Source organism: Telopea speciosissima, chromosome 3 (assembly GCF_018873765.1).
Source record: "Telopea speciosissima isolate NSW1024214 ecotype Mountain lineage chromosome 3, Tspe_v1, whole genome shotgun sequence".
Classification (NCBI taxonomy): Eukaryota; Viridiplantae; Streptophyta; class Magnoliopsida; order Proteales; family Proteaceae; genus Telopea; species Telopea speciosissima.
Window position 1 is genome coordinate 27,168,531 of NC_057918.1, and position 22,024 is coordinate 27,190,554.

The window sequence follows — 22,024 nt, forward strand, 5'->3', positions numbered from 1 at the left end:
GCTGGGATCAGCAAGGACACCCTGCTTCCTGTTAAATGGGTGAAAGAGATGGAGAAAGCCTTTGAGTTTCTGGGATGCAATGACCAGCAGAAACTCATCTGTGCTAGATATAAGCTACAGTATGAAGCAGAGGCTTGGTGGGAAACCACAAAGCCTATCTTGCAAGCGGCTCACCCTGTCCTAACTTGGGACATTTTTAAACAAGCTTTCTTTGGGAATTACTTCCCCACCAGTGTGAGGAAGAGGAAAGAGATTGAATTGGCTGAATTGGTTCAGGGATCGAAGTCAGTGCTGGAGTACCAGCAGAAGTTTGAAGAGTTATTCTTCTTTGCTCCTCTTCACTTGGGAACAGATGAAGCTAAAGCACAGAAGTTCGAAGATGGATTAAGGCCACAGATTGCTTCGATTATGGCCACCAGACCGACCCAAGGGTACTCGGAGACCGTGCAAACAGCAAAGAGGGTTGAGGATAAGCAGAGGGATGCTTATTATGTTAGTCAGTCTTCAGGCAAAAGAGCAACACCATTCCCTGACAGAGGATTCAACAAGTATAGTAGGTTTTCTGGATCTAGTGCAGTCTCATCCTTGCCACAGCGAAGTGAGTCTGAGACATCAGTAACCAGGCCGGTGTATGCCAATCCAGGCACCAAGGTGTCAGATACTACTTCTACTGCTCCATCGGGTGTTGCTGAGTACAAATGTTTCACCTGTGGCCAGATGGGTCATACTTCTAGGACTTGCCATCACAAGAGGCCTATGCTTCCTCCTCGACAACCGGCCGGTAGACCTCAAGGTCGAGTCTACTCTGTGACTGCAAGTGAGGCTGAAGCCAATCAAGCTGTAGTTACTGGTAACTTTCTAAACTCAAGCTTGATGGTAAATTTCAATAATTATTGTCATGCATACATAATCATCAGGTCATGGCATATAGGTACCATCCTTATATGTGATCATCCAGCATATACATTGTTCGATACTGGAGCGACGCACTCCTTTGTGTCTCCGTCCTTTGCTAAGAGGATTGGTGTGTTACCTAAGAGTTTATCAGAAGGTTTAGCAGTCAGTACACCTACCGGGTCAAGAATAGACTTGAATACTTTATATGAACCGTGTGCAGTGAGAATTGCTGGTAGAATCATGAATGCACATCTGATTCTGCTCAATATGACTGACTTTGATGTCATATTGGGTATGGACTGGTTGTCGGCTTACAAAGCTAATGTACTATGTGCTGAAAGGAAGATAGTATTCCAGCCAAAGGGCAAGAAAGGATTCATCTTCGTGGGTGATAAGAAGAAAAGGCCAAAGAAGATGGTGATTTCAGCCTTGGAAATGAAGAAACTGTTGAACAAGGGATGCCAAGGATACCTTGTGTCGGTTTTGGATACCAGGACACAGGTTAGGCCAATGACTGAGATCCCTATTGTTGAGGAATTCCCTGATGTCTTTCCTGATGACTTGACAAGCCTGCCTCCACCAAGAGAGAATGAGTTTGTGATTGATCTTAAACCTGGATCGGCGCCAGTATCTAAAGCACCTTACAGAATGGCACCGACAGAATTGAAAGAATTACAAGCTCAGCTTCAAGACTTATTGAAGAAAGGCTTTATAAGACCGAGTATCTCCCCTTGGGGTGCTCCAGTCTTGTTCGTGAAGAAGAAAGACGGCTCCATGAGGATGTGTATTGATTATAGAGAGCTAAACAAGCTAACAATCAAGAACAAGTATCCTCTGCCAAGGATTGATGATCTTTTTGATCAGCTTCAGGGTGCCCAAGTCTTTTCGAAGATAGATCTCAGATCAGGGTACCATCAGCTTCGAATTAAGGAAGCTGATGTTAGTAAGACTGCTTTCAGGACTCGATATGGGCACTATGAGTTCCTGGTTATGTCATTTGGGCTTACTAATGCCCCAGCAGCATTTATGGCCATGATGAACAGAGTCTTCCATGATGTCCTAGACAAGTTTGTGATAGTCTTCATTGATGATATCTTGATTTACTCCAAGAATGAAGAAGAGCATGCCCAGCATTTGAGATTTATTCTGCAAAGACTGAGAGAGCAGCAACTATATGCAAAATTCAACAAATGTGAATTTTGGTTACCTCAGGTTGGGTTTCTAGGCCATATTATTTCAGCCAGAGGGATCGAAGTGGACCCAGGGAAGGTTGAAGCTGTGGTAAATTGGGAGAGCCCCAAAACAGTAACAGCGATTAGAAGTTTTCTGGGATTAGCTGGGTATTACAGAAGGTTTATTGAAAACTTCTCAAAGATAGCTATGCCCATGACACAGCTTACTAAGAAGGGCGCCAAGTTTGAGTGGAATGAGGACTGTGAAAATAGTTTTCAGGAACTGAAGAAAAGATTGGTAACAGCCCCAGTTCTTGTTCTTCCTGATGGAACTGAAGGGATGGTGGTGTACACTGATGCCTCCAAGTCAGGATTAGGATGTGTGTTGATGCAGAATGGGAAGGTTATTGCCTATGGTTCTCGACAGTTAAAGGACCATGAGAAGAACTACCCTACACATGACCTAGAATTGGCAGCAGTTGTGTTTGCACTAAAGTTTTGGAGGCATTACTGTATGGTGAGAAAATTGAGATTTTCACGATCACAAGAGTTTAAAGTACTTCTTCACACGAGGAGTTGAACATGAGGCAAAGGAGGTGGCTTGAACTCATTAATGATTATGAGTTTGATATCTCATATCACCCAGGTAAAGCCAATGTAGTGGCGATGCACTCATAGGAAGTCCGCAGATTGGGATATGGGTAGATTTAAGGTTGAGGATGAAATTCGAAGGACTTACATGCTATGGAAGTGGAAATGATATTTGGTGAAACTGAAGAATTGATTTCTGTATTGATGGTGCAACCATCACTGCGAGCTCAGATAATAGCAGCACAGTCCTCTGATGAAGAATTTCAACACATTGTGAATAGTATTAGTACTGGGGCCCAGAAGAGTGCAGATTTTTCACTGACTTCTGATGGAATGCTTATGTTTAAAGATAGACTATGTGTACCCGCGGATAGTCACTTGAAGGAGCTCATTTTACAAGAGGCTCACCGATCTCCCTATACTGTGCATCCTGGTGGTACCAAGATGTACCGAGACTTGAAACAGTTTATGTGGTGGCATGGTATGAAGAATGATGTAGCAGCCTTTGTTTCCAAGTGTTCTACATGTCAACAGGTTAAGGCTGTTAGGAATAGACCACAAGGACTTTTGCAACCCCTAGCTATACCAGAGTGGAAATGGGAGAATATAACCATGGATTTTGTCACTGGCCTTCCTCGCACTAGGAAGGGAATGGATACAATCTGGGTAATTGTTGACAGGTTGACCAAAACAGCCCACTTCATTCCTATGAAGATTACTTACTCCATGGATCAGCTAGCTAAGCTTTATGTGGATAACATTATCAGACTTCATGGGGTACCAGTGAATATTGTGTCTGACAGAGACCCCAGGTTTACTTCAAGGTTCTGGAAGAGTCTACAGAAGGCTTTGGGTTCTGAGTTGAGTCACAGTTCAGCATACCATCCTGAGACAGATGGACAGTCAGAAAGGACAATCCAGACTTTGGAAGACATGCTCAGGGCTTGTGTATTAGAGATGAGTGGCAGCTGGGATGAACACCTTTCTCTGATAGAGTTTGCTTATAATAACAGCTACCACGCATCTATTGATATGACCCCATTTAAGGCATTGTATGGGAAGACGTGTCGTACTCCACTGTATTGGGATGCAGTTGGAGAGCGACGCATTTTAGGTCCTGAGCTGATCCAGAAGACTTGTGAGAAGGTGGATCTGATAAGAGAGAAGATCAAGGCTGCACAGTCCAGGCAGAAGAGCTATGCAGATAAAAGGAGGCAGCACATACAGTTTAAAGTTGGGGAGAAGGCATTCTTGAAGGTGTCTCCAATCAAGGGTGTTGTGAGATTTGGGAAGAGAGGGAAGTTAAACCCCAGATACATCGGCCCATTTGAGATTCTAAGTAGAGTTGGTCCAGTAGCTTATCAACTAGCCGCCCTTCTTGCCGGTGTGCATGATGTGTTCCATGTCTCTATGTTGAGACAATTTATCCCTCGATTCTTCACACCTGCTGCCTCAGCAACCACCTGAGCTTATTGCTGACCTGACTTATGAAGAAGTGCCAGAGGAGATTGTAGACAGAAAGGAACACAACCTGAGGAATCGAATTATCTCTTTTGTTAAAGTCAAGTGGGGTAATCACTCTGTAGCTGAAGCGTCTTGGGAAAGAGAGGACTTAATGAAAGAGAGATACCCTTATCTCTTCGATCTTCCAGGTATGTCAATTTCGAGGACGAAATTCTAATAAGGGGGGTGGAGTGTAAAATCCGCAACAAATTTGAATTTTTGGAACTTGTGTGATTTCAGGTTCCAGTCCTGTGTCGATGCTTGCTTCAATGTTATGGGCTGCATCGGTCGAGGTACTAGACCAACCATCTGACACACCTATGGAGGATTCCGGGGAGGAGTCTTCTCAACCTGCCCTTCTAGAGTCAGAGAACCCTGGTGGGGTCCCGCATCTGAGCTACCTGTGTCAGATATGCTACCTGGAGGGGATGCAGAGCCTATCCCTTAACTAACTTATTGTAAGTATGAACTTATTTGTGTATTCGTATGCCGATTATATGACCAATTAGACTTTTAGGGGTATTCTGGTCATTTTATCCTTGTGGGACCCACATCCCCAGTGGAGGTTCCAATTCCAAGTAATTACCCGTACCCAATTTACCCATGATGTCATGTGACATCATTCTATAATTACATTAAGGTAATAAGTACAAAATTCTGGTTAAAAACAATTTTAAAAATTAGTTTTAAAAGCTGATTTTACATTAAAAGACCAAACATGCCTTAAGTAACTTAACCACTATAAATAGAAACCAGCTTCACTATTCATTAGTGTAAGAAGTTAGAAATCAGTTTTAGAAATATTTAAGACTCAAATTACTATCCTACCCCTTAGTGCTTAAGTAATATATATACATAACCCCTTTTACTATTTCTACTTCTCAATCCTACCTAGACATAAGGAGAATCGAAACTTCAGTCTTAAGAGGATTTTGGGGAGAAAATAGAGAAGGGAAGAAAGGAAAGGAGAACCAGACTTGGGAAGCATCGAATTGGGTCTTAGTTGAAGCTGGAAATCCTCATTTGAGAAGTTTGGAGCTGAAATTGAAGGCTGCACTTCCAATCCTTGCTGCTACATATCTAGGTAAGCCTTGATTCTTGCAGTCCCCATCTCTTCTTGCCTATTTCTTCCCTTATTTTCCCCAAGATTGCAACCTATATGTTGCTGCCATTAAAGCCTGCTGACTTAAGCTTATACCATAGGAAATTCACTTACACAACCTGAAATTAGGTAAATTTTATTCTGTTATACCTGAAATTTCAGGGCTGTTTCTCTACTTAATCTAATTTCAGGTTCCATGAACCAATTTATAAGCCCTAAATCATTAATTTGAGAAGTAATTAACCTAAATCCCTAATTTTAGTATTAAATCTGAAATTCAACAAATTAGTGAAATGACCCACCTTAATTATTATCTGAAACTAGAAATTGGGACTGTGCATGTTAAGATCTGCCCATTTAAAGTAAAACCCCCAATTCTGCCCCTTGAACCGGACAGCCGGTTCAGCCGGTTCAGCCATTTGTGACCAAAATACCCCTGATGCCTTTGACTGATCTCTGGCTATACTCTAACCTCCAAACATTGCTGATTTTCTGTTGATAGGGACTGTTTCTAGTCTATTCTTGCTGGTTTGTCTGTTTTGCTGGGCTATTTTGGAGGGTAATTATTGAGACCTTACCTACAGAGACAGGTAAGGGAATTCTGACCTTAAATCTTTGGAGTGTTTATCATTTTAATTTGTTTTGTTCTGATTGCCATGTCATACATCATCAAAATTATCCTATTCATATAGTTTATTAGCTTTTATTTATTGCATTAGAATCTGCATATGATTTAGGTTGCATTGGCATCTTGCATTTGCATTGATATCTACTCGTTACTGATGACTATTATTGGAAAAGTATTGTTCTATTAAATTCAGTTATACATACATGTGTTATCATGCATAGATTGCACTGGGCTAGGCTGTTTTATCATAACCCAGTACTACGCCCCTTACCAACAAGGGGTAAGGTGTTGGACAACCCGTGGTACAGCCGAAGGGTATGCCGGGGTACCATTCACTGTCCCATGTTAGCGTGTGTACTCCGCTGTGGGAACAAACAGTAGGGTTGGTCATTGAGGGTCTGTTGGGTTAGCTGCCTGGTGATATGCTTTCCTGGCGGGTCCTCACCGTGGTAGAATGGTTTCGCTCGGGTGACCGATGTCTGGAACTGCCTGGTGTCATGTTTTCCGGTTGGTCATTGGGGGTCTGTTGGGTTAGCTGCCTTGTGTCATGCTTTCCTGGCAGGTTCTCTTCGAGGTTAGCATCTACTACAGTAGTACTTATACCACATGTGACTTAGTATTCATGTTAGGACATGCTACTTAGGACATTCATCATAATTGATGCGATATGTTTGCATGCATTCCCTTATTGGGCTCAGTTGAGAGCTCACCCCTCGTGATCACTCTATTTTTTTACAGATGAAACTTCTATCGCTGCTGTTTATGCTCCTTTGGGGACTCCTACTGTTCAGGATTCTCCTATTGATCGCGGAGTTGGTCCTTATGTTCTGGTGGAGCACGATGCTTCGTGCTCCTGCGACGACTGCTCATTCTCCTGATCTCCCAGACTGATCAGGCTCCTCCCTTCCTTTTGTTTATATTACTTTTTGTAGTACTTATGTACATAACCTTTTTGGCTTAGTTAGTGTTGCACCTTCTGTGAACTAACTGTGTAACCCTGATGTAAAAGCATATTCATATATATATATAAATACAACTGTTACCACTAGTTTCCTTTAATTACTGTCTTATTTCATATTAAATTGCTTCCGCTGCTCTTAATTTAATTATATTGTGACTGAAACTGCGAATAGAGAACTGCATGGTGATCTTGGTTGGATGTCAGGGACATCCTGGCACACTTGGCCCTTATGAACCGGGCCGGGGTGTGACAGCATCGGTTGTTTTCACTCCGTGGATTATAAACTCCGGTGCCACTGACCACATGACAGGTTCTTCAAATCTATTTCACAAGTATTTCCCTTCATCAGGTAAAGACAAAGTTCGAGTAGCAGATGGCACCCTCTCTTCTATATCTAGGAAGGGTTCCATAAGCTACTCTCCCTCTCTTACCCTGTCTTCAGTTCTACATATTCCTAACTTTACTACTAATCTTCTTTCTATTAGTAGTTTGACTCGAGATTTGAACTGTAAAGTAACATTTTATCCTGATCATTGTGTTTTCCAGGATCAGGTGCATAGGAGGACGATTGGATTGGGTAGGGTGCATAGTGGTCTCTACTTCCTTGAGGGCACTTCTACATCAACAACTTTGCCTTCTCAGCTTCATTCTCCTCATCCTCAACTTCCGTCTGCATTTTCTACTACTTTGTATCAATGGCACTGCCGTTTGGGTCATCCCCCCTTAGGGATTTATCTATTTTGTTTCCTAAACTAGTTCAAGAATGTAATCGAACTGAGTTTTTTTGTGAAGCCTGTGTTATGGCTAAACAAACTCGTTCTACTTATTCTCCTACCAATCAAAGAAGCAGTGTTGTTTTTCATTTGTTTCATATTGATGTGTGCGGTCCCTCTCGTCGTACTTCCATTTTTGGTCATCGTTGGTTTGTTACTTTTATAGATTGCTATTCCCGTCTTACTTAGGTTTATATGATGCAACATAAGAGTGAGGTATTTCATTGTTTTCAGCTATTCCATAAAATGGTTCAAACCCGGTACCAAGCTACCATTAAAATCCTTTGGAGTGATAATGGTACTGAGTACATAGAGGGCCAGTTCCAAAAATACCTAGCTGATCATGGCATTATTCACCAAACCAATTATGTTAACACCCCTTCCCAAAATGGGGTGGCCGAAAGAAAGAACTGCCACCTCTTGGAAGTAGCCCGTGCTTTCATGTTTGCTCACCATGTCCCTTTCCAATACTGGAGTAATGCTATTCTTACCGCTGCTTATCTCATAAATCGCATGCCTACTCGTTTTTTGGGTGCTCGATCTCCTATTGAGATACTGGAGGGGTCTTCCTCTTTTATTGTTCCTCCTCGCTTTTGGATGTGTCTGTTCTGTCCGTGACACATATTCTCCTGGCAAGTTTGAACCACGTGGGCTGTAGTGTATTTTTCTTTGGAATTCTCCAACCCAGAAGGGTTATCGGTGCTACTTTCCTCCTACTCGCCGTACTATGGTGAGTATGGATGTTATGTTTCATGAGTCAGTTTCCTACTATTCCCCGCCTCCTCTTCAGGGGGAGAGTACTAGTAATAGTGAAGATGTGGCTGTCCATGAGTTTTTTCCTCCTATCATCACTGAGATTCCAATACAAGGGGAGCCTACTCCTCAGGTTAACAAGAAGTTGATAGATGATCCCAACCTCACAACCTTTTTTCGGAAGAAGTTAAAGAAGAACAAGCAAGTTGAGATCACTACCACAACAACACCTGAACCTGTCCAATTGGAGCCTCCTGAGCCAGAACCAAGCTCCACTGGTAATCCCTCTTCTCCTCAACCTTCTTTTGATCTTGATTTACCTACTGCTCTTCGTAAAGGCACTAGGTCTTGAACTCAACACCCCATATCTCATGTTGTTTCTTATGATGCATTATCTACTTCCTATCGTACATTTGTTTCTTCTCTTTCCTCTATTGGTATTCCACACAATTGGCAGGAAGCCCTTACAGATTTGAAGTGAAAAGCAGCCATGGTAGAAGAAATGAAAGCCTTAAAGAAAAACAACACATGGGACATTGTAGATCTTCCTCCAGGGAAGAAACCAGTTGGGGGCAAGTGGGTGTTTGTGGTCAAGCAGAAAATTCATGGCAATGTGGACAGATACAAGGCAAGACTTGTGGCTAAAGGATTCACTCAAACCTATGGGATTGATTACCAGGAGACCTTTGCCCCAGTTGCCAAGCTGGACACAGTTAAAGTTTTATTGTCATGTGTTGTGAATCTAGGGTGGGATCTACAACAACTTGATGTGAAAAATGCTTTCCTCCATGGAGAGCTTGATGAGGAAGTGTACGTGGAAGTTCCTCCTGGTTTTTCCTCTGACACAACCAGTGGCCAGGTTTGCAAGTTGAAGCGTGCTCTATATGGCCTCAAGCAGTCTCCTAGAGCTTGGTTTTACAGATTTCATAAGGCCATGACAACTGTGGGGTTCAAACAAAGCAATGCTGATCACACTCTGTTTATCAAACGTCATGGTGATAAGGTCACAATCCTTATTGTATATGTAGATGACATAGTTGTGACTGGAAATGACAGTGAGGAGATAAATCACCTTAAGGAGTTCCTCGGACATGAGTTTGAGATCAAGGACCTAGGAAAGCTCAAGTATTTTCTTGGGATAGAAGTTGCTAGATCATCAAAAGGCATCTATCTTTCCCAGACGAAATACATCCTAGACCTTTTATCAGAGACAGGGTTGTTGGGTTGTCATCCAAGTGATACTCCTCTTGAGGCTAACACCAGGCTAAAGGAAAGTGATGGAGAACCAGTTGAAAGAGGTCGTTATCAGAGGTTGGTGGGAAAACTGATCTACTTATCTCACACACGACCTGGCATTGCCTTTGTGAGCCTTGTAAGCCAGTTCATGCATGATCCCTATTCCACACACATGGAGGTTGTTCTTCGCATTCTCCGTTACTTGAAGGTAGCTCCAAGGAAAGGAATTCTCTTATCCCCACATGATCACTTGAGGGTTGGAGCCTATACTGATTGGGGTGGCTCTCCAGATCATAAGTCAATGACAGGGTATTGCACCTTTATTGGAGGCAATCTAGTTACATGGCGCAGCAAGAAGCAAATTGTGGTGGCCAGAAAAGTGCTGAAGCTAAATTTCGTGCAATCCCCGAGGCATTTGTGAGTTATTACGGATTCGAGGTTTAATTCAAGACATTAGTGTTCCTACTCCTCTTCCTCTGATGCTATATTGTGACAACAAGGGTGCAATTAGCATAGCACACAATCCAGTTCAGCACGACCGTACTAAACATGTGGAGATTGACAGACACTTCATTAAGGAAAAGCATGAAAGTGGTCTTATTTGTGTTCTCTTCATGAAGTCTGAAGATCAACTTGCTGATGTGTTCACTAAGGGGCAGAGTGGAAAGTTATTTCATCCTTTTGTACCCAAGTTGGGCATGATTGATATCTATGCTCCAACTTGAGGGGGAGTGTTGAATTGTATGATGTATAATACTTTTTTTTTTTAAACCCGAATATTACCTGGGAACCGGGCCAGCCCCTAGAGGTTTATTATAAATCAATGAATGAATAAAGAATACAACGGGGGACGTACCGCCTTACCCCAGCCCTTAGGAGACTTGCTCTCAACTCAACCTGAACCCGACCCACAATTACATTTAGACCAACTATTTCCTTAGAACCGGGAGCCCAGCCCTGTCCTTTGCAGCAGCTGGCTGCTACCTAGGGAGCTAGAGGAGGAAGCCGTATCACAGGCCAAGTTGGCCATCCAGTCAGCCGCCCTGTTGCTCTCCCTATAAGCAAAATAGACCAGCGTCCGCGTAGAACAAACCAAAGTCCTGATCTCCTGGAAAAGATACCAACCCCTCCAGAGGTTACACATTTTATGGCTAAGCATTCTAATAGTGGAGGTAGAGTTCGAATTTACCACAATATTAGCAAAACCCATCTCTTGGCACAACATCAAGCCGTCTCTCAAAGCTCTCAACTCGGCCAAAGAGTTAGTGCAATCGCTGTAGAAATGAGAGAAAAACGCCAGCACGACACCTTCCATATCCCTAACCACCCCTCCACCCCCTCCAATACCAGGATTGCCTCTACAGGCACCGTCCACGTTAAGCTTCACTTAGAAAAAAGGAGGGCACCAATAAACAGGAAGGGAGCTTTTCAGGCAGGCAGGCAGGGGGAGGTGTGAGCCCGAAAACCTGCAGAATAAGAACCTCTCGGGGGGAGGATGAACGCCCGAGCTTGGACGGCAATGTCAGACATCTCACCTAGCACTTCACACATTCAATAATAGCACAAGATGCCTACCTGCTTTCCCCATGTCTTCTGTTGTTCCTTTCCTTCCACAGCTCCCACACAATCAGGGAAGGGACAAGCCCCGTAATATAAGCACATAGACTGCCACAGCCCGCCGATCCATGCCAAAGAGTAAAACGACCTCTGACTCCCTGCGAAGGCAACTGATCAAAATAAAAAACACTTGGTATTCTATTATGTAATTTTCCCTTTCTTTATTTTCCTTTTTCCCCTATCTAATAACTCTAAATATTAAAGTTAATTAGAGTAGGGTAGTTGTGTAATTTCACTTCTAAGTGGCTCTTTATAAATAGAAGCTTGACTGATCTCATTGATCATTCAAGCACTTTAGCTCTATTACTCTTCTCTCAAATTCTAACACTTAGTTTTGCCACTTGGTCGACTCCAATTGGGTTGAAACTTGACATGTGAGCAGGGACCTTAAGCTACCTGTCCACAAATATCCAGCACTAAGTGCCTCCCAAAGATTCCATGTTTAGGCTACTCTCCCTAAAACCTGCTCTCTTCTTGCTCTTTTTTCATTTTTTTTTTTTTTGGGGGGGGGGGGGGAAGATTGCCTAAGCTCATTTGGAATTGTGGTGGGACGAATCTTGTTTATGGATCCAAAGGCTAACCTGGATGGAATCACACTTCAAATGAAATTATATGTTTTTTTTAAATGAAGATCGGTACAGAAACTCAAGAAAAGCTAAAGGGAGGAATTCTCAGGCAATTCCCATTTTCAGAAACTCAAACATACCTCTACAGATCGTCTTTAGTCGTTTTCTGGTTGCCGAGGAAGTAGGTTATAGTTAAATACTTCCTATGGAAAGTTACTTCATGCACATTTAGTTCCCTAGAATGTTCCTCTCCACAAAAGGGGTGCCATCTACCAATTTTATTGTATTGTAATATAGAGTTTAGGGGTATTGTGGTCATTATGATCATCATATCGTAACCCTAATTCCTACTCATTCTAATATAAATAAAGAGACCTCTCCACCATACCCTAGCGCCGCGACTTCCATATCTCTTTCTCCCTCTCAGTTTCTCCCTTTCTCTTTCCGCCTCCACCCAGCGCCACCACCACCTTCCGCCTCCACCTACCGCCAGCCACCACCTTCCACCTCTAAGCCTTCTGGCTTTCTCTCTCTTGCGGTTCCTTCCTTGGAACCGTGAGCCTTGTTTCACCCTTGGTGGTGATTTTTTGCTCCCACCAAGGCCCCTTTTTTGTTTGTTTCCCTATGATTTAAACTCAATCTGATGGTTCAATCCCAGATTTTATTTGTTGGTAGTTCAAGCTACACTTTAACTTGTAGCATGCTTTGGTGATTTCTTTCTGGCACATTGTTCGGGCAGTTTTTTTGAGGTCAGCAGCTATGTCAGAGGGTTCACTGTATCAACTGTTTCGGATGGAGGGAACAACCGTAACGATTTCCCTACAATCCCTGTTTGCTCCGCTAAACTTGACAGGAGTAATTATTTGATGTGGTCGAAGTTTTGCTTTCTTTCGATCGATTCCCATGGTTTTTCAAAACATCTCACAGGTGATTTGTGAAACCTATGACTGAAGATTCTTCTCAATCGAAGTGGAGTTCTGACAACTCCCTTGTGATGGCCTTTCTGCTGAATTCGATGCACTCCAATATTGCTAGGGGATATCTTTTACTTGATACTGCGGCCAGATTTGGCAGACTGCAAAGGAAACTTATTCTTAGGTTGGGAACGCCGCCCAGGCCCAAGTGTATGAACTACGACAAAAAATCAGCGGCACCAAGCAAAAGGAGAGGACAGTCTCCCAGTATTACTCTGAGTTACAAGGTATGTGGCAGGAACTTGATTTTTGGGAAGAGTATCACCCTCTTTGTTCTGGTGATGCATCTGCCTTTAAGAAACGGGAAGACAAGCTCCGAGTATATGAGTTCCACACTGGCCTGAACATTGAGTTTGATCAGATTAGGGCCCATGTCCTAAATCGTGATCCCTTTCCATCCTTAGCCCAGGCATATTCTCTGGTTCAGTCTGAGAATAGTCGACGTACTGTCATGTTACAGCCGATTTCCCAAGAGAGGTCCGCTTTATATTCTGGTTCAAGTTCTCAATCCTGTGGTGGGGGTTCTTCCAACCGTTCAGGTGATCGCAACCAAACTGTGAAGGAGCCTTTAAAGTGCAAGTATTGTGGTAAGAAGCGTCATACTAAAGACTATTTCTGGAAACTTCATGGGCGTCCCGAGACTGTTGGTGGCCGTGGCCGTGGTGGTGCTACTAGTGGTCGTGGCCGTGGTAATGGTGGCAATCCACCTCTTGCACACCATACTGAGAGTCTGAGACTCTACCGAGGGTTCTACAGAGTCAGCTTTTTCCCAGGAGCAGCTCTCAATTTTGCAGCACATGATGACTCAATTGACTTCTCCATATGCTGCACCTGCTGCCTATGTCCCAGTTCATTGAGTCCCATTCTGCCCATTCAGGTATTTATTGCGGTAATCCTAGTGCTTTGATTGTCTCTGTTCCTTTGGATGGCTCTTTTTCTTCTATTACTGGGAAGGGAGTGGTTCAGACCTCTGGTTTGTCTTTATCTTCAGTTTTACATGTTCTTTCTTTTCCTACTAATCTCTTTTCCATTAGTAGTATTACTCAGGTTTAAACTGCAAGGTCACATTTTTTCCCTCACTGCATTTCTCAAGACATGGTGAGGGGGGCAACGATTGGCAGTGGTAAGGTGCATGGTGGTCTCTACTTACTTGATAGTGGTTCCTCCTGTTCTCACTACTCAGGCTCATCACACGGATTCTTCTACTACAACTTTGACCGAGTTGCATTTATGGCACCAGCGTTTGGGACATCCTCTGTTGGACACTTTATCTACTGTTTTTCCTACTTTATTTTCTAAATGTAACCTGAATCAGTTTTTTTTGTGATGCTTGCGTTTTTGCAAAGCAAACTGGAAACACTTATCCCAGTTCGGGCAATAAAAGATTGGTTCCATTTTCATTAATTCATTCTGATGTATCGGGCCCAGCCCATTATGTCTCTGTATCTGGTTATCGCTGGTTCGTATCATTTATTGATTATCATACTCGACTCACTTGGATCTACTTGCTGCATCAGAAGAGTGAGGTGTCTCATTGTTTTAGGCGTTTCCATCAATTGGTACAGACTTAGTATGATGCCCGGGTTCATGTTCTTCGTACTGACAATGGCAAGGAGTACATGGAGGGTTCCTTTCAGTCCTATCTTGCGGATTTAGGCATTATCCATCAGACCAGCTGTGTTGATACTCCAGAGCAGAATGGCATTGCTGAGCGAAAGAATCACCACCTATTGGAGGTGGCTCATTCTCTTATGTTCGAGATGCATGTCCCTACCCAATATTGGAGTGAAGTTGTTCTTTCTGCTGCTTATTTGATAAACCAGATGCCATCTAGCATATTGGCTTCTCACTGCCCCATTGAGGTTCTTACTGGTTCCTCTTCATTTATTGTTCCTCCCAAGGTCTTTGGCTGATTCTGTTTTGCACGTAATCATCACCTTCATGGGAAACTTGATCCACACGGCCTATAGTGTATTTTTCTTGGGTATTCAGCTTCCCAGAAGGGGTACAAATGCTATCACCATCCTCGTCGTATGGTGGTCACGATGGATGTTGTGTTTCATGAGACGGAGGCCTATTATTCTTTATCGGCACCTCTTCAGGGGGAGTCTGTTGCTTTACGGGAAGATGTACCAGTGGTTGTACCCCTTGAGATTGGTCCAGTAGTTCCACAAGAGGAGGAACCTTTGGTTGAGATGGGAACAACAGACAATGTGGTTGCGCCTGAGTCTCCAGTTCAGGGGGAACCCAAATTATTACGGGTTTTTTCTCGACAAAAACCAAGCAAGTTGATAACACCACCATTACGCCACTCCAATTGTCTACTCCTGATCTAGCATCCACCTCTCCATCTAGTGATCAACCTCCTCCTAGTGACACTGATGAGTCTCTTGATTTACCTATTGTTGTCTGTAAGGTAACTAGGACCTGCACACAGCATCTTATCTCCGATGTAGTGTCATATGATTCCATGTCTCCTTCATATCAGGCTTTTGTGTCTTCCTTTTCCTCTGTCTTCATTCCTTCGAATTGGCAGGAGGCTTTTGCAGATTCCAGGTGGAAGGATGCAATGCTTGAAGAAATGAGAGCTCTTGGGAAAAATGATACATGGGATATGGTACCTCTTCCTCCTACTAAGAAGGCTGTAGGGTGCAAGTGGGTATTTACCATTAAACAACATGCAGATGGGACTATAGATTGAAACAAGGCGAAATTGGTTGCCAGAGGCTTTAGTGCTTTACTCAGACTTATGGCATCGACTACCAAGAGACATTTGCACCTGTCGCCAAGATGAACATCATCCAAGTAATTCTTTCATGTGCGGTGAATTTCGGATGGGAGCTGCAGCAAATTGATGTCAAGAATGCCTTTCTTCATGGTAAGTTGTAGGAAAAAGTGTACGTACATGGATATCCCTCCGGGTTTCTCTTGTAGAAGAAACAAAGGAAGGTGTACAAGTTGAAAAAGGCGTTGTATGAGTTGAAGCAATCTCCGCGTGCTTGGTTTGGTCGGTTCCATAAGGCTATGGTGTCAGTGGGATACAAACAGAGTAATGTCGATCACACCATATTTGTAAACAGGTTGGTGATCATATTACTGTCTTAATTGTGTACGTTGACGATATTGTTGTCACTGGGAATGATCCTATTCAGATAGCTATTCTGAAGGCCTACTTAGGCGGGGAGTTTGAAAATAAAGACTTGGGCAAGTTGCGGTACTTCCTTGGTATTGAAGTGGCCTGATCCACTAGAGGTCATAGTTGTCATGGCGTCGTCATGGCGTCATCATGGCGTCGCCATGGCGCTGGAACAGGTGGCATATCGAGCTACGCCATGGTGGATGTAAATATATCGTTCGATATGTCTTCCATGGCGACGCCATGCCATACCACGATATGTTGGCATATCGGTCGATATTTGTACATATAAAAGTTAGATTAAAATATTTTTTTTTAAACCATTTAATAGCTTAGATGTTTTTTTATTAATGTCTATTGGAGGTGTAACTTAAAAGTATACACCTGCAATACACATTATCAATTTATCATAAAGTTTAAAAACAATAAACATATTACCCTAATAATTGGGGGGAAATAGAAATCGCAAAAGGCTAAACAGTTCGAGACTTCGAGGTTGAGAGGAGAGAGTCGAGACGGAGGAAGTGAGGAAGAGTTCGTGAGACAAGATTCCGGCAAGCTTCCTGCAACTCTCGGCAGCAGTTCTTCACTCCTTCGAAGTTGCGAACATCTCCGGCAACCTCCAGGACTCCATTCTGGTAAGTTTTTATTATTTTGTAATTTGTATTTTTGTTTAATTTGGTTCTTCTTCCTCCTCCCAGTCCTCTGCAACTCGATTTTTGAGTTCAGTTCTTCTCCTCCCAGCAGTCCTCTTCTTCTTCTAATCTTAACTTTTTCTTCTTCAGTTCTTCTCCTCCCGCCTCGTAATGATTAGTGATTACAGCAGTAGTAGTAGTATCGTTTTTTTTTTTTTTTTTTCCTTCTTGTCTTGCACACCACACATACGCAGATTACACACAGAGACAGGGAGAGAGTTGAGAGAGACAGAAGAGGGGGATTTATTTGTTAGTACGTAGTAGTCCTCTCGGTTTTTTTTTTTTCTCTTTTCTTCTTCGCAACTGCTTGTACAGTGGGAGATAGTCGAGAGACAGAGAGGGGCCTCTCGGTTTTTTTTTTTTTCTCTTTTTTTTTTCTTCTTCGCAACCTCTTTGTTCAGTCTCTGTGAACAGGGACTCAGGGAGATAGTCGAGACTCGAGAGACAGAGGAGAGCCCCTCGGTTTTTTTTTTTTTCTTCTTCACAACTGCTTGTACAGGGAGATAGTCGAGAGACAGAGGGGGAGGGGAGGGATTTATTCCGATTCTGACCATAGTACTGCTTTTTTTTTTTTTTTTCTTCTTCTTGCTTGCAGTTGCAGGCTTGCTTTCAATTATTTGATAGGTTAATCTATATTTTCAATTTTTCATACTTTCATATACACTAATGGATATTAGTTACACTTTCATGAATTAAACCATAGTGGCATAGTATATTAGTAGTAGTGTAGTACACTTTCATGTTGATTTTTGATGTTATAGGACATGTATTATAGCATACTAAATGACATTAAAAATAGAGAAAATAAAAAATTAAACATGGTCGACATGCTCGCCATGGTGGGCGACATGTCGATATATCGACGTGACACCCTTCCACCGACTTGGATCGCCGTGACAACTATGCTAGAGGTATATTTCTCTCTCAACGGAAATATACTCAAAGGCCGGTATGCTAGGCTGCAAGCCTGCTGACACTCCTCTTGAGGCTAATTCCCATCTAAAAATTAAGGATGGTGAGCCAATTGATAAAGGTAGATACCAACGGCTAGGTGGACTTCTTATTTATTTGTCTCACACTAGGCCTGATATAGCCTTTATGATGTGAGTTTGGTGAGTCAGTACATGCATGATCCTTGTGTTTCTCATATGGAGGCAGTGTATCAGATTCTAAGGTACCTTAAGTCAGCTCCAGGAAATGGTGTCCTTTTTTCGCCTCATGATCACATGCATGTGGAGGCCTTTACTGATGCAAATTGGGTCGATTCACCTGACGATAGGAGGTCCACATCTGGATACTGCACTTCTGTTGGTGGAAATCTTGTTACCTGTTGTAGCAAGAAGCAGGCTGTGGTAGCCCGGTCTAGTGCAGAGGCTGAGTTTTATGCTGACACAGGGTATTTGTGAGTTGTTATGGCTTTAGGGTCTTCTCCATGATTTGGGCTTGCCTGTTCATGTTCCGATGATGTTATATTGTGACAGCAAATCTGCGATTAGCATTGCACACTACCCAGTTCAGCATGATCGTACCAAGCATGTTGAAATTGATCATCACTTCATCAAGGAAAAGCTGGAGCAAGGACTTATTTCATTCCTTTTGTGAAGTCTAATGAGCAATTAGCTGATGTCCTCACAAAAGAACTTAGTAGTAAGATGTTTCATCTGATTTTGTGCAAGTTGGGCATAAGTGATATCTATGCACCAACTTGAGGGGAGTATTGTAATATAGATTTTAGGGGTATTATGGTCATTATATTGTAACCCTAATTTCTACTCATTCTATTATAAATAAAGAGGGCTTGTGTCAGTCTAGACACAAGTCACAATTTCCCAAATCCCAACATATGTCAGAAATAGGATTGTAGGCAATTGGTATAAGACTTGACAGAATCTGCTTGTATATTAATATAATTATATATAATATATATATATATATATATATATATATATATATATATATATATACCCGAATGAAATATCAAAATAAATACTAAAATAAAACAACTTACAGTACAACGATGACTGTCTTCTTGTTTCTTCCAAAGCAGCAAACAGGAACACAAGTGGAGTCGTACAAAGAGTACTTTCCTTAAGGTGTGGAAAGCCCCCTATATGTGCAGATCCGGGTTGACCTTGGCATTCTACCTCCAAGATAAAACCACTTCAATCACAATTGGCAGCACCCAAAAGTGATTACAATACAGAGTACCCGAAGGTAATTACTCAGTAATCAGAAAGGAAGAAACAAACAGAATGCAGAGAGCACACTGTTTGAAGAGCACAGGAAACACTTGCACGAATTGTATGCTTTGAAGCTGAAAGCCCATTTGTATTTATAGGCCCACCAGTACCTGTACGTATGGGATGTCTCTACACACCTGTACATGTACAGACATGTACACCCCCATATATAGACCCCTTTACGTATATGTATGTGTATATACCAAGTCCCTACGTATGGGTGCATGTATATGCATGTGCCTATACGTACTACAATGCATGTGCATGATGCCATTTCGGATAAGGGTGCATGTGCATGTATTTCACCAAAAAGAATACATCATATGAACCCACTCCCACACCCACACCCGCCCCGCCTCGCCTCGACCTCGATCACGACCACGGCCAAGGCCCGGCTCAGCGAGCGCGTGTGTGAAAAGCACCCCAAACCCCAACCTCACACATGGGACAAGGGAGGCTTCCCTTAGAACCCTATGTCCCTTGTAAGCTACATGAGCTCATATTAGCTCACTTTTCTACTTGTGCCTAAGCAATGTGGGACTAAACTTGAATAGGTACTCAAGCCTTTCCAAGTTTCCTTACGAGTTTACACAAGAGGTCCTTGGTTCAAACCACCATGCACACACATATACAAGTGTTTCCAACAAAATCAAAACAAAGTGGAGGGAAAGAGTTTTTCATAATTGAAACTCATATTTCAAAAAGAACATTTCAAAAAAGGAAAGTTTTGAAGCTATTTTTTTGAAAACATAAAATACAACAACATATTGTGTAAAACTTTCTGCCAATTGAAGGTGTCTGCTAGCTCAACTGGTAAGGTTACTTGCTACTTGTAGCAGTGACTCCGTAGAATCCCTCCTTCACATGGGTTGGTTGGGTAACTTGGGTTGGGGTGTTTATGGGAACCCCAGTACCATTTACTTTCTCTTGGGTAACTTGGGTTGGGGTGTTTATGGGAACCCCAGTACCATTTACTTTCTCTTGGTATTCCAAGAGAACCAAACAGGCCACAAAATTCTCACTTTTTTAACTTAAGCCTATTTTACCGTCCTTACTTTTCCTGGTAACTACAGCTTTAGTGTTTACAGTAAATTACATCAATATCTTCCCTCTCCCAATATTTACAATCTTAACACCACTCAAGTGAGTTATTTCTAAACATATGCAGCCAAAACCTAATAAGAATTGTTAACTAAGCACTACAGTACATAATGATCCCCATAAAAGACAACAGCTATTACCAAAGGACGAAACTAGCTAAAGACCCTCTCCCCTGGGTTGGAAAGAATCAACTTAGGCAAGTTATTTGTCAGTTTGAGCTAGAGTACAAGTAAGATGAGAGTCCAACCATAGGTTAGACGGGTTACGCAATTCATCATTCTTTACTGCTAAATATTGAATCCTTGAATCCAGAAAGTACACAGGAGTCAAAGAGAATTGTCAACTATCTATTGCATGCCATCGTCATCCCCAAAACCTGACAAAATTATGAACCAGCTGGGCCATTGGACACCCACCCTGTCAGTCCCATATAAGTAAACAGGGTAAGCAGTCATTAGGTCTTAAACATAATTTGGCGGAGCAATGGACACTCAAAAGTTAGGTAACATTGATTAAAAAAAGGATCAACATATGAAGCAGTAAATGTGTATTAGATAAAAGGTGGGAAATGATTCAGAGTTGAAGTAATGGAAATGTGATGGTTAGCATGAGAGAAGATATTAAAAGGGATCATTTTCCCATAATGATATCAAGCCTAAATTCATTTCCAGAAGCATTGTGCTTCTAGACCTTGACAGGGTAGATCACCTTTACAAACATCCTAAAACAGGGTGGTGGAAGACACTATTCAAGACACTCCCCAATTTCTTCATCCGATTTTCAGACACCAATATGAAATAATAGCTCTTGTATTCTAAATTGAATTGAAATGCGAGCTTGCTAGGTTGGTGAAGTCCATTGGGTCCATACTCTATAGTCCATACTGTAGAGACTTCACTTCTAACCACTATTAATGAAAAAAATTTCCTATTTAACTTCGCCCCATGGTGATTTAAAACTCTTAGAATTTGTTAAATGTTCCTAAGTGCATGCATTCAAAATTCAATAGGACTCATTGACCAAGTACCAACTCTCCATAATACTACTGAAGGCCATGATAATTACCAAATCACTAAGTTAACTAGAACCAATTCCCCAGAACATTAATCACTCCTAAAGGAACATTTCATAACGGCAAGATAATTACATTTGCAGAACTATAGAAAGATCAAAATACCTACGACCACTGCATCACTTGCTTTCACAAAGGCATTTAAAAGGGGCATTTAACAAATAAATTTTGGCAATTGGCACTTAGTTCTAATATATATGCAATCCATCTTCTAGTGGAACCCCATACAAAATCAAGAAGCGTAGAAAATACCTATGAATTTCGAATTATCCACGTCACCAGATTCCTTAATTGGTGCATCCTGGAAAGAATCAAAATCAATACTCATGTAACGTAATTGATTCAGAACAAAATACAAGAACATGTCAGAAGCTTCATAGTGATACACTGATTCTCACATAATCATAGGAAGTAAGGTCAGGTTTGTAATCAGAATCATCTATTCCCGTGTTTGCTCCATTAAAAAATCCAAAGTTTGTACCACCGTGTGCCATCTGAAATTTTGAAAAATCTACATTATTGAAGCATTTAAAGTTTAAACAATCATGTACAAGAAGAAAACTTGGGATTGCAAACATACATAAAGCACTGCTGAACCATTTCGAGATAAAATGGCTTCCAAGGCAGATGCTGTAAAATTAGCATCAGTCTTTGCAAGCTTCTCTCCCCAGTGAGTTAGCCAACCTGTATAAAATTCCCTGAAACAACGAGCATCAGGAACATCAGACTTCCCACCTAACATATACTACAGTAAGAAAAGGAAAATACTAACGCTGAAAGAGGGGGCGATCTTCCAGGGGCATTGAACTCCTTCTGCAACTCAAATATAGGCCAAGGAGCATCCCCAGTTGTGAAGTCAACAGCTGCAAATTAAAAAGGAAGTGGTTTTAAGGCAATTATGAAATCATTTTGCGCGTTATCCTGCTACAAAAAATCTTTGTTTACGCCTTCAACTTTTTCCCCTTTTTCCTTCACAAAAATAAAAGAGGATATCATATAATTAATGA

General features: G+C 42.0%; 1 protein-coding gene across 2 annotated transcripts in view; it reads right to left on the minus strand.

Annotated features, from left to right (window-relative positions):
- LOC122654446 (beta-galactosidase 17) overlaps positions 1-22,024 on the minus strand; it is a 72,292-nt gene that overhangs the window by 24,852 nt on the left and 25,416 nt on the right. Inside the window, exons 8-12 of one of the 2 annotated variants that reach the window (XM_043848532.1) lie at positions 21,790-21,880; positions 21,598-21,715; positions 21,416-21,511; positions 21,270-21,318; positions 21,123-21,155 (exon numbers count right to left, since the gene is read on the minus strand). In XM_043848532.1, coding sequence (XP_043704467.1) covers positions 21,123-21,155; positions 21,270-21,318; positions 21,416-21,511; positions 21,598-21,715; positions 21,790-21,880 — 387 coding nt within the window. The remainder of the gene's footprint in view (positions 1-21,122; positions 21,156-21,269; positions 21,319-21,415; positions 21,512-21,597; positions 21,716-21,789; positions 21,881-22,024) is intronic. The other variant, XM_043848533.1, reaches the window with a different exon arrangement.